Here is an 11,339-nt window from a genome sequence, read left to right as displayed (position 1 = left end):
TTCTTCAAAATATCTTCTTTTGTGTTCAACAGAACAAATACATTTGACCTATATGGTAGTCAAGGGTGTCCAACAACTGTAAGCATTCTTCCAAATATCTTTCTATGTGTTCAGATTTTGAACAACCTGGGGGTGAGTAAATGATGACAGAATTGTCATTTTTGGGTGAAGTGTCCCTTTAAAAGAAATATTGTCGTTTAATACACAGTTACAGTAGCAGATGTTTGGGTTGTTTATCTCAGGTTGAAGAGCTTCAGAGGCAGAGTTACCTGTCACCTGGGGAGGTGAAGCAGGTTGAGTTCATTAAAACCATCGAGACTTTGTGCTCGACGCCCGCGACAAGATGCTCGAACCCTTTGGACTCCAGCAGGTGATGTCACAAACCATTTTTCACTCATTTCATTATAAATCACAGGTTGACATCAATCATGTTTCGTTGTGTTTTCTGTCCAGGGTTCTGCAGATGACCCGGTCGGATCCAGAGAGCAGAAGACTTCTGGAGGAGATCGTACAAGACCCAGCGCGGTCCTCCTCCAGGTCCTTACTGGATTGTGTGCGTCTGGACTGGATCAGATGCTGGGACACAGACGCACAGAGTTCAGTTCTTCTGTCCAGACTGCAGGACTCCAGTCAGTGTGACTTTATATCAGAATATTGAAATGTTCTTTGTATTCTGTGACCTCCTTTATCCTTCATTTGGAGATGGTGCTTTCATCCATGTTCTTGTTTTTATTTTAGCTCTTGGTTCATGTGATGCCGTCACGCTCTGGTCGTATCTCACCTTTCTTCACGATTGGGGTCGAGTCACCGCATGGGTCTGCAGTATGACTGCGAGAGATACGGAGACCACCGCTGCCCCCCGCTGGCCTGCGCTGACACCACACATCATCAACAGCTACAGCCACTGCGGAGAATACATGCGCAATCAAATCCTGGACCTGCTCGCTCCGTGAGAACCGTTCACCCGATCACTTTTCAAATGCCTCACACGATTAAAACAACTCGTATGAGTTTTCTTCCCATTTGGTTTTAGGCAGGGGCTGTTTGTCCAGTCGGAGATGGATGACTTTGAGCAGTTGCTATGGCGACTGGGTCAAGCTGGAGGAGTGATGCGGGATGGGAGCGGTCCCCCCGTCCCACAATTCCTCTCTTCACAGGGGCAAGAGTTTCACCAGCGCTTCATTCTGCACTGTCTGGAGAACAGTCTGCAGTATCTGCTCTACACGTACCTGGAGCACTACAGGTGACACACGCATTAACGCATTATCAAAAGAGTAAAAACATCCATGCGCACAAATATCATCCACCCAAGGAGGCATACTTGAGTGATGCGTCTCTCTCTTCTCGTCAGGTTAACTCCCGGGAATTGTCCTGGTCTGGACGACAGGAACTTGTTTGAAAGTTTCCCCTGGTTTGAAATGATGCTGAAGTTACAGAGAATCCCCAGAGACCTCAAAGGTGAGATCGTTTTGCTTTGTTGAACATGAGATTAAGACGGATCTGTGTATTTGAAGGTTTTCAGGTCAGTATCTTCACTGATATCTGCTCATGTTTGTGTTCAGATCCGGAGCGGGTGTTCCAGGCGAGTCTGACTGGAGCTCAGGTTCTGTTGCCCGGCAGTCAGGCGAGCATTAGCAGCATGTTACTGGAGGGTCACAGTCTGCTCGCCCTCTCTACAATCATGTTCAGACCGGGCGGCATTGACCAGGTCACAATCCAAACCTTCAATTTCAGTTTCAAACATAATTTCATTTTATTTTAAATTAAAATGAAGATCATGTGTCCTGCAGGCGATGCGAGAGGGAGAGAGAGGTCAGGACCCTTTGAGTCGTGTGGACCCTCAGCTGTTGAGAATGGCTCTGGGTGCGTATCCGAAACTCAAAACGGCTCTTTTCCCCCAGATCGGTCCCCGCGGGGCGTCCTCCTGTGATATATCCCTCTATCACCTCATGCAGGTATGTGTCTTTCTCCAAAACCTTTGTTTATGTTGTTGCTGCTGAAACCGTCTATAGTATAGTTTAAAGACCCACGAATATTCGGATATGTTTGTCACGGTAACGCGCTACAACAAAAACAATAGATTTCCATGAAGTCATTCATACTGCTTGCGTTATTCGCACTACGAATTTTTGTCCAGTGTGATGAATTTCACCGCCTTCGCACGGCGATAAACGATCGACCAATGAAATCTGCACTTTACATCACGTGCCAGGAGCCGCTGCTGTTACACAAACGGGCCACGCGGTGACGCTAAAGCACCGAAAACTGACTGCAAAGTCACCAGCAGTAAACACGTAACTTATAACGATGAATAGGAGTGAAGAGCGGTTCGTGTTGATAAAACCCAACCGTAGCAGAACCTCACAATCCCTTGAGAAAGAAACTTTTGCCAAAAGAAAGTCCAAAGAAATTGCTGGACTGTGCAGATTTTAATGGGTTTTTCTGGGAAATAGAAAACGACTGACCACCCACCNAGAATGGCTCTGGGTGCGTATCCGAAACTCAAAACGGCTCTTTTCCCCCAGATCGGTCCCCGCGGGGCGTCCTCCTGTGATATATCCCTCTATCACCTCATGCAGGTATGTGTCTTTCTCCAAAACCTTTGTTTATGTTGTTGCTGCTGAAACCGTCTATAGTATAGTTTAAAGACCCACGAATATTCGGATATGTTTGTCACGGTAACGCGCTACAACAAAAACAATAGATTTCCATGAAGTCATTCATACTGCATGCGTTATTCGCACTACGAATTTTTGTCCAGTGTGATGAATTTCACCGCCTTCGCACGGCGATAAACGATCGACCAATGAAATCTGCACTTTACATCACGTGCCAGGAGCCGCTGCTGTTACACAAACGGGCCACGCGGTGACGCTAAAGCACCGAAAACTGACTGCAAAGTCACCAGCAGTAAACACGTAACTTATAACGATGAATAGGAGTGAAGAGCGGTTCGTGTTGATAAAACCCAACCGTAGCAGAACCTCACAATCCCTTGAGAAAGAAACTTTTGCCAAAAGAAAGTCCAAAGAAATTGCTGGACTGTGCAGATTTTAATGGGTTTTTCTGGGAAATAGAAAACGACTGACCACCCACCGTCCGAGATACAGAATTTCATTTGAGCTCTGTGTGTTTTTTGTGTGTGTTCAGTCTTTGCAGCCATTGGATCCTTCCAGACTCTTCAGTTGGCAGGCGGGGAACGTCGCGGGCGGCACCGGTGGGTATTTACACATCACGAAATTTGCACAACACTGTGGAGAACGTGTCACAGATGAAACCTTTTTCTGGCCAATTGTCCTGAAGTCGGGCTGGTGTATCAGCATATGTTCAGATGCCATCGATTGTGGACCCATTTGTGGTTGAACTACTATTTTCCAGAAACATCCTCCGAGCCGCCTCATTTCTCCAGCCCTCATCTGGTCAGCAGACACTCCCTCATTGAGAACCTGGACTATCTGTATTACCTGAGCCACAGGCGCCCGGCGTTCGCCTACGGGGTTTTCCTCACACAACATCTGGTGAACTGCAGTAACGTAAAGTCACGGTGAGTAAAACACACACACACACAGACATAAACATTATAAATCCAGTTTTAAAATCTCAGCTCCTGATTCGTCCGTCTCCTCAGGTTATCTCAAGCCGTGGAGCAGGTCTTCTCTTTAGCTCTGTTGAACTTCAGCTCCGCCTCCGTGACGGCGGCGTGTGTGTGTTTCTGCGAGCTGCTAGGCGTGTGTAGTCTCAAACTGAGGGTGGATCTGAAAGCGCTCAACCTCATCCTCAAACTCTGGAGCCGGAACTATGAGGATGGAGCCGAAGCCTCGTTCAGACAGATGCTCGGTAAGAGATAACATCTTACTTTTGTGTTTGTTTTGAGGACGCTATTAGGATTCATTTCACAGTTCTTGTCGGGGATTTCATCTGTCTGTTTTTTTTCCTCTTTAGTTGAAAAGGCCGGTAAGCTGGTGTCCGATGAGAAACACACGGCTCAGGAGCTCTTGGTCCACCTGGAGGAGGCAGTCAGAGATGCTCTGGAGACGAAAGGCGTCGGTCGGTCAGTGTTTGGCCTTCAGTTTGAAATCTATTGTGTATAAACTGTTTGAAAATCTTTTTAGAGGTTGTTGTTGGATACAAGTAGGGCTGGGTGATATACTGTACTTAAAGTCCCAGTGAAATAAACAATGACAATGTCTATTTTTTCATGAAATATCGCAGCGTTTATTGTAAATAGTTTATCAATGTGGGTCGTTCTCTTTTAAAAATTCCTGTGTCCTCGTAATGTTTAGTTAAAATGTGAAAATGCACTTCCTTCCTGTCATGACGATCCATCTTAAATAACGTATGTTTGACGGCTTGGGCGGAGCATCCGTTAACTCCTCCCCTTCAACTGTCAGTCTGCTCCCAGTTCCATTTTAAAACGCAAGGGGTGTTTTTAGACATCCAATCAAATCGCAGAAAAAGACGAAAGCCACACCCACTATTTTTCTCATTCGAAATTACATTTCACTCTGAAATCCGTCAAAATGCGGAAGTAAAAACGTTCGCAACTTCGCGGTTCACGTGGACAAATTTTGATAATAAGACAAATCTGCTTCTTTTTGCGTTTGATCTAGAATGATGAAAAACAGTGGTTCTTATTCACTAATAATTGCGTAGATTTTTCATATTCATACGCACATTTTTTTTTCCCCACACCTCATTTTCTGTCGTCAATTTGATAATGTTGCGTTACACTTTCGTGTTACTTGTGAGACAAAAATAGAGCGAAATTGCCCTTTTGTGCTATCTTTGCCACATTGATCTTCATTTTCAACAATATTCTATAATGTTATTTTAATTTCGGTAACACTTTACAATAAGGTGCTATTTGTTAGCAATTAGTTTATGCATTAGCAAACATAAACTAACAAGGAACAATACTTCTAAAGCATTTATTAATATTAATTCATGTTAATTTCAGCATTTACTAATACATTATTAAAATCAAACGTTGTCACTGTTAACATTAGTTAACGCACCATGAACTCACATAAATAACTGTGTTGACATGAACTAACATTGACAAGGATTAATAAACGATAACAAATTAAATTGTTCATTGTTAGCTAATGTTGGCTAATGCATTAACTAATGTTAACTAATAGCACCTTATTGTAAAGTGTTACCTACATTTCTAATATGCGATATATCGTCCAGCTCTAAACACAAGGTTATGTTTAGCGTGTGGAACACAATATTTTAAATGCAGAATATTTTGCATTTGTTTACTACATTTGTTTATTGTTTGTGCATGTCAGGTCATCATACGAGGCGGCGCAGGATTGGGCTCTTCCTGTGAAGTTCTGTCAACTCCACGCCCTGCCTCTAAGCTCCGCCTACCCGCAGGACTGCGCGTGTGATGGACAGTGGATCAACTTTCTGTTGTTTGTACAGTTACACAGTTATCCTCCCCAACAGGTGCGTGCGTTTACAGATTATTCTTCCGATGGATTATCTATGCATTGCATTCAACTCTTTGTTTTGCGCAGGTGAGATCTCTGGCTGCCGGTTTCAGTCCGGCTCTTCAGGCTCACATCTCTTTGGCGTTTCAAGACCTCCCGGCCATAAGCCCTCACACGGGTTTGGAGGAGCAGGGGACGGTCAGAGATGACAACCCAGAAGCTTCTGGAGAACTGTTTCAGGTTCTGCTGAAGAGTCAAGAGAAAGCCAGTCCCTGGAGATATCTGCTGTCTGAATCCGTCCGTCATCACAGTCCTGCGCTCTCCGTACTCGCCGCCTGCCATCAGGTTCGTGGCGATCGCTGAAGAAGTAATTCAGACATCGGGCCGGTTTAATAACGGTTATGTATTTGGACAGGGCGCAGAACTGCTTCAGTGTCTCTGCGTTTGGATACTGACGTCCGTAGAGGACGAGATCTCCGAGGAGGCCACCGCTCACATCGACGAGAACCCCAGTCATCACGTGTGGAACCTCCATGACCTCTCCATCTTATGGAAGACCCTCCTCCACAGGAGCAAGATCAGGCCTCTGATTCGTGGATTCCAGCTCTTTCAGAGGGTAGGACGAGACCATATCAATGATAATTGTTGTTGTTTGACATATATTAAAAGGGTCTTTTTTGTGACAGGAGTCTCCACTGATTTACATGTTGAACATGTATGAACTCTGTTACGACTACAAAGATTATCAGAGAGGCAAAGACAAACTCCTACATTTCCAGAAATGTCTGCTGAACGTAAGATTTTGTTATTCTTAAAAAATAAATGATTACATTACAGGCTGAAAAAATGAGTACTGTGACCCTGTTCATTTACTGTAAAAAGAGAAAAGCTGTGAGATGAATTTTTCATTTTAATTGTGCTTTATTGGCATTAAAAAATGTATTCCCAAAGCATTTGCAGCTAGGTTGCATACAAAAAGTGCAAATATGTACAAACAGAAAAAATGTAATTAAATTAAAAGATACTAATTCAACTAAAAGATACTAATTAAATTGAAGATAATAATATAATTATTTAATTAAGAGAATAATTTAATTTAACTTTTTAAATAAAATAAAATAACAATTTTACAGTAGATCGATGTATTAAATTAAATCAAATCAAATTAAAATATACTAATTAAATTGAAGATAATAATATATATTAATTAAAATTTAATAAAAAATAAATATTTTTTAAATAAAATAAAATACAGTAGATTGATGTATTAATTAAATTATTTTAATTTATTTTAAAATAAAATAATAGCAATATAGTAATATAATTGTTTAATTAAGATAATAATTCAATTAAAATATAATATTAAAAAAATCTTTTTTTTAATGTATGAACTGCTAAGTGAATTATTAATATATGGAAATATATAAACATAGAAATGAAGATTAATATAATTTTATGTACATATGTTGGAAGATAAATTCTCTCTGTCTCAGTTGCGGAGCAGCAGTGTCGTGTTGAGCTGTGACGTTCTGCCGGTCCAGTGGGTGGAGTCTCAAGCGTCGGTTCTTCTGTTGGTTCTCCTGAAGCAGAGCAGAACTCAATACGAGCTCAGACGTCTTCTTCAGCTGCTGGTGGACATGGAGCGTCTTCTCAAATCTAACGGTGACTGACACGTCTCGCTAAAACCACTTTCCCTTCATAAACTGTTTGACTTCATTTCCTCTCGTCTTGTTTGTTCAGGTCCAGACTTTAAGAAGCTCAGTCAGTTGAGTCAGGTGCTCTCAGATACGCCCGTCCCGCTGTCTCCGTGTCTCCTGGAGGATTATTCCACCTCCGCTCTGCAGGGGGAGTGCAGGAAGATGCTGGAACAGCTGCAGGACACGGGACTCTTCACGCAGGCCAGGAAAGTTGCGCAGTTGGCCGAGCTGCCCGTCGACTGCCTGATTATAAATGAGGTTTGTCAGTTAATCCTAACATAGACCATCTAAAAGTCTTAAAGGTACAGTTTCAAAATCCGCCTAATGTTGAAACGATCCAGTAGTTTCATTCTAGAGATCATAGAAATCCAAGAGAAAATAAATGATTGAGATGTTTTGTGTCCGTCTCAAAGCTCTTGCGAGATCTGTCCGCTCTCAAAGCCAAGCGTCAGTGGGACAGACAGGAAACCCGTCTGGGGTTCTGGAGGAAGTGTCATCATCAGCTGAAGACGGATTGTGTCGACCCTGAGACGGCCTGCCAGTTCTTTCTGTCTCAGGCTGAGGTGAAGATTCATGTTATAATGTTTTATTCTGGTCAAATATGTCCTGTGAAAGGGATGGGTTACTCAAAAATTGAACATTCTTTTACTCATTCACTCATGTCAATGACTTCCATTGTATGGACACAAAACCACGGGGACATTTCTCAAAATATCTTCTGTTGCGTTTCACAGCATACAGATTTACAACCACTTGAGGGTGAATAAATGATGACTGAATTTCCATTTTTGGGTGAACTGTCCCTTTAAGGCTTGTTCAAACCGAGGTCTCTAATTTCGGTGACCCGTCCCTTTTGGGGTTTGCAAGCTTACGCTGTTATTTCTCATTAGGAGCCCTTGCAGTCGGATTCAGAGGTCATTCAGCTTCAAGAACGCTGTCTTCTGCTGGGCCTGGCGGGTCATTGGCTGTCATGCCGTGAGTCTCCGCTGCCCGTCCTGCGTCTGGCACAGCTGGAGAAACGACAGTGGGAATATCGCATCCGATGGCTGGTCCTCCGCACGGCTCTGGAACGAGAGAGTTTGTTCGCTCCCTCCGCGCTCTCGGAAGATTCCTTCGAAAACCTCCTGAAAGAGTTTTCCTTTTCCAAAATGGCCGTCGTAAACGACCAGGCGCATCTGAGTCTGGAGGGTCTTCCGGCGAGCGAAGACGACTGCGCGCTGTCCGAACAAGACCGTAAAGCTCTGAGCGCTCTCGTTGGCCAGCTGCTGAACGAAGGGAGCGTGAACGAAGCGAGTCGAGTGTGTCGATACTTCGGCTCGTTTCACAGAGACATGTGGCTGGTTCTGAGGTGTCGTGGGTTGGCGTGTGGAGAGCTGCAGCCGGGACTGCCGGAGCTTCACAGTCCGGATGGAGAATCTAGACGCAGTTTGCCATCATGTGAGAGACGATTGTCTGCCTTCTGTTTTCATTTTTGAAATAAAAATGGGGTGCAGTCTTAATTCGGGATGTAACGATTCATTGAATATCGATTATAATATGTGACGATTCAAGCCGGTTGATTTGATCATTTGAATCGCAATACATGATTTGAACAGCAGGGGCCGCTGTGTTTACGACAGACTTGGAAAACGTAGATATGCGGATATTTCTTAAATGTAAAAAATGCAAGAAAAGCACAGATAAAGTCTTAGACTTTTGTATTATTCCTTTTTTTTATTTGGAATTTTTAAATGTTTTAAAATTGCAGTTTAATTTTGTTATTTGACATACAATATTGTTTTAATTTACAAAGAAATGTGCAGCATTGGAGAAATAAATAAGAAATGAACAACGGTCCTTTTATTGTCTCAAGTAATTTTGTAAAAATAAATCGTATCGTGAGATCAGTAGCGTGAATCAGATCGTGCGCTGAGTGAATCGTTACATCTTAATACAAAACGTGTTTCCAGAATTCGCATCTCAAGGTTGGGATTTGTTTTATTATTAATGTAAGTTTTTCTTTTATATCTTCAGGCATTTAAGATTGAACTATATTTGCTTATTTTCTGGAGTTTCTTTTGTTTTTAGCTCCCAGTACGAGCAGTCTGTCGTCATTTGTGGTGGTTTCATCTCCTGAAGATGCCGTCTTGGTTCAACTCAAGCAGCTGGTGGATCAGTGCTGTCACGGCAAGAGTTACTGCAAACAGGTTCTCAGCCTCTACGAGCTTTCAAAGGTACACGTCAGCTCAGATGAGATCTCTATAAGATCTCAATTATTTTATCAATGAGAGCAAATGGAAATGTGTTTGCGTCTCAGATATTTCTCCTGAAAAAAATGAATGTGTCTGTCATTCGAGATTGAGAGAAGAGATGTCAACAATGTGTCAAACTGAGCTCAGACTTGTCTCGTCTGCAATCAAAAGTCGATATTATCGAAGGTCTCAATATCACTTACATCTACATGGAGAAACATCTGAGACGAAGTTGACGCTTCAGTAAAAACTCCCCTGAGCTATGAAAGAGCAGTAATATTTTTCTCACTTTAAGAAGCATCTTTTTTCAAGTAACACCAGACAAAACGTCTCTCTCGGTCAGGAGCTGCAGTGCACATACGCAGAGATCTCGTCTGAAGAACCCGAGGCGGTTCTGCGGAAGGTTCTTCTGTCTCAGCAGTCGGATCGCTGTAAGAAAGCTCAAGCGTTCATCAGTGTTCAGGGCCTGCGCTCCGATGCCGTGGCTCAGCTCATATCTTCAGCTGTGGTGGACGGTCTGCTCAGCTCATCTCACGAGGGTCAAACAGGTGATCCGTTGGTTACCTGAAGGTTCATCGCCGTTATGTACTGTATCATAAGGTGTTATTAAAATGAAGTCTTTAGGAGAGCGTCTCATGTACGGGCCGGTGGACAGCAGGGAGGAGTTCATTCAACTCGCCAAACTGTGTGGAGATCCAAACCTGGTGGGAAGCAAACTGCTGGAGATCATCTCCACCGTTCCTCTGTCAGAGCTCAGCTGCAGTGAGTGCACACACACGGTTACCCATAATCCTCTAGTGTGTTCATTGACTGGCACAAACGCGGTGTTTGATTTGATCATGCGTCTCTGCAGCTGTAGAGATCTTGATTTTAGCTCACGATTGCTTCAGTCTCACCTGTAACATGGAGGGTATCGTGAGGGTCCTGCAGGCTGCCAGACACCTGAGTCACACACACCTGGCTCACGGCGAAGGATACGGACTGCTGGTCAGTAAGATCACATCTCAAATCATCACATCATCTGGTAATAAATACTTTATGGCAGACTAATACAAGCCCAAATCTCGCTTTCTTGAGAAATTGTGAGAAACTTTATAGTTTAATCGTTTTTATTGCAGAGTTATTGAAGTTCTGTTTTTAGTTGTATTTAAGTTTCATTTATATTTTAAATTGGCTTTATTTTATATTCTCATTTTAATTTTCATGTTCATTTTATTTATTTATTCTTTAGCAATATTGTATTGGACTTATTTGTTTGTTTTTATATTGCTGAATTTTTCTTCAGTTTTAGTTTTATTTATTTGTTTAGTTTTTATATTCATTGTATTTAAATTTTAAGCAATTTTGTTTTGTGCTTTTGTCATATTTTAATTTAATTTTATATTTTTTTGTTTTTATATTAATTTTATTTTAATTTTCAGCTATTTTGTCATGAGATTTTTGTCTTTTTATTTTTTTATATTGCTTTATGATTTTCATTTATATAATCCAGGGTTTAGTTTAGTTTATTTGTTTTCAGTTCATATTTTTTGTGCCTCTTAAACTTTCAGTTTATTGCAGAGGGGACGTTTCTGTTTTTCATTTAGTTAAAATTTTCTAATACTATTTAGGCTTATATTTTATTTGATTTTAATGACCAGAAGTGTTTTAATAGTTTAAATAACCTTGCTTATCTTTAGGGTTTATGTAGATGTTTTCATCCGTCTCCACAGGTGCGTCTGCTCACAGGTATCGGCAGGTACAATGACATGACGTATATCTTTGACCTGTTGCATCAGAACCATCGGTTTGAGATGCTGCTGAGGAAGAAAGTGGAATCGGTGAGATTTAAATGATCTTGAGAAAGTAAATGACGTGTGATGTCACATCCTGAAGTAACGTTGTGTGTGTGTGTGTGTGTGTGTGTGTGTGTGTGTGTGTGTGTGTGTGTGTGTGTGTGTGTGTGTGTGTGTGTGTGTGTGTGTGTGTGTGTG

The 11,339-nt window shown here is 42.1% G+C and overlaps 1 protein-coding gene across 1 annotated transcript; it reads left to right on the top strand.

The window, feature by feature from the left end:
• Window positions 1-208: 208 nt before the first annotated feature.
• On the top strand, window positions 209-11,186 carry LOC130551034 (spatacsin-like; the record flags this gene model as incomplete). Its single annotated transcript, XM_057328576.1, has 24 exons — window positions 209-370; window positions 454-629; window positions 739-949; window positions 1,034-1,243; window positions 1,352-1,458; window positions 1,563-1,708; window positions 1,791-1,955; window positions 3,151-3,217; window positions 3,379-3,544; window positions 3,629-3,837; window positions 3,943-4,051; window positions 5,295-5,454; window positions 5,526-5,783; window positions 5,854-6,054; window positions 6,125-6,232; window positions 6,932-7,100; window positions 7,179-7,393; window positions 7,549-7,698; window positions 8,026-8,572; window positions 9,203-9,348; window positions 9,710-9,914; window positions 9,991-10,128; window positions 10,220-10,353; window positions 11,079-11,186. Coding segments are annotated over 24 exons (4,267 nt in total), but the record flags the coding sequence as incomplete, so codon positions are not given.
• Window positions 11,187-11,339: the final 153 nt, after the last annotated feature.

This window comes from Triplophysa rosa, unplaced genomic scaffold (genome assembly GCF_024868665.1).
Source record: "Triplophysa rosa unplaced genomic scaffold, Trosa_1v2 scaffold555, whole genome shotgun sequence".
Lineage (NCBI taxonomy): Eukaryota > Metazoa > Chordata > Actinopteri > Cypriniformes > Nemacheilidae > Triplophysa > Triplophysa rosa.
The sequence above is the reverse complement of the archived record's forward strand: the minus strand, read 5'-3'. Positions and strand labels throughout refer to the sequence as shown.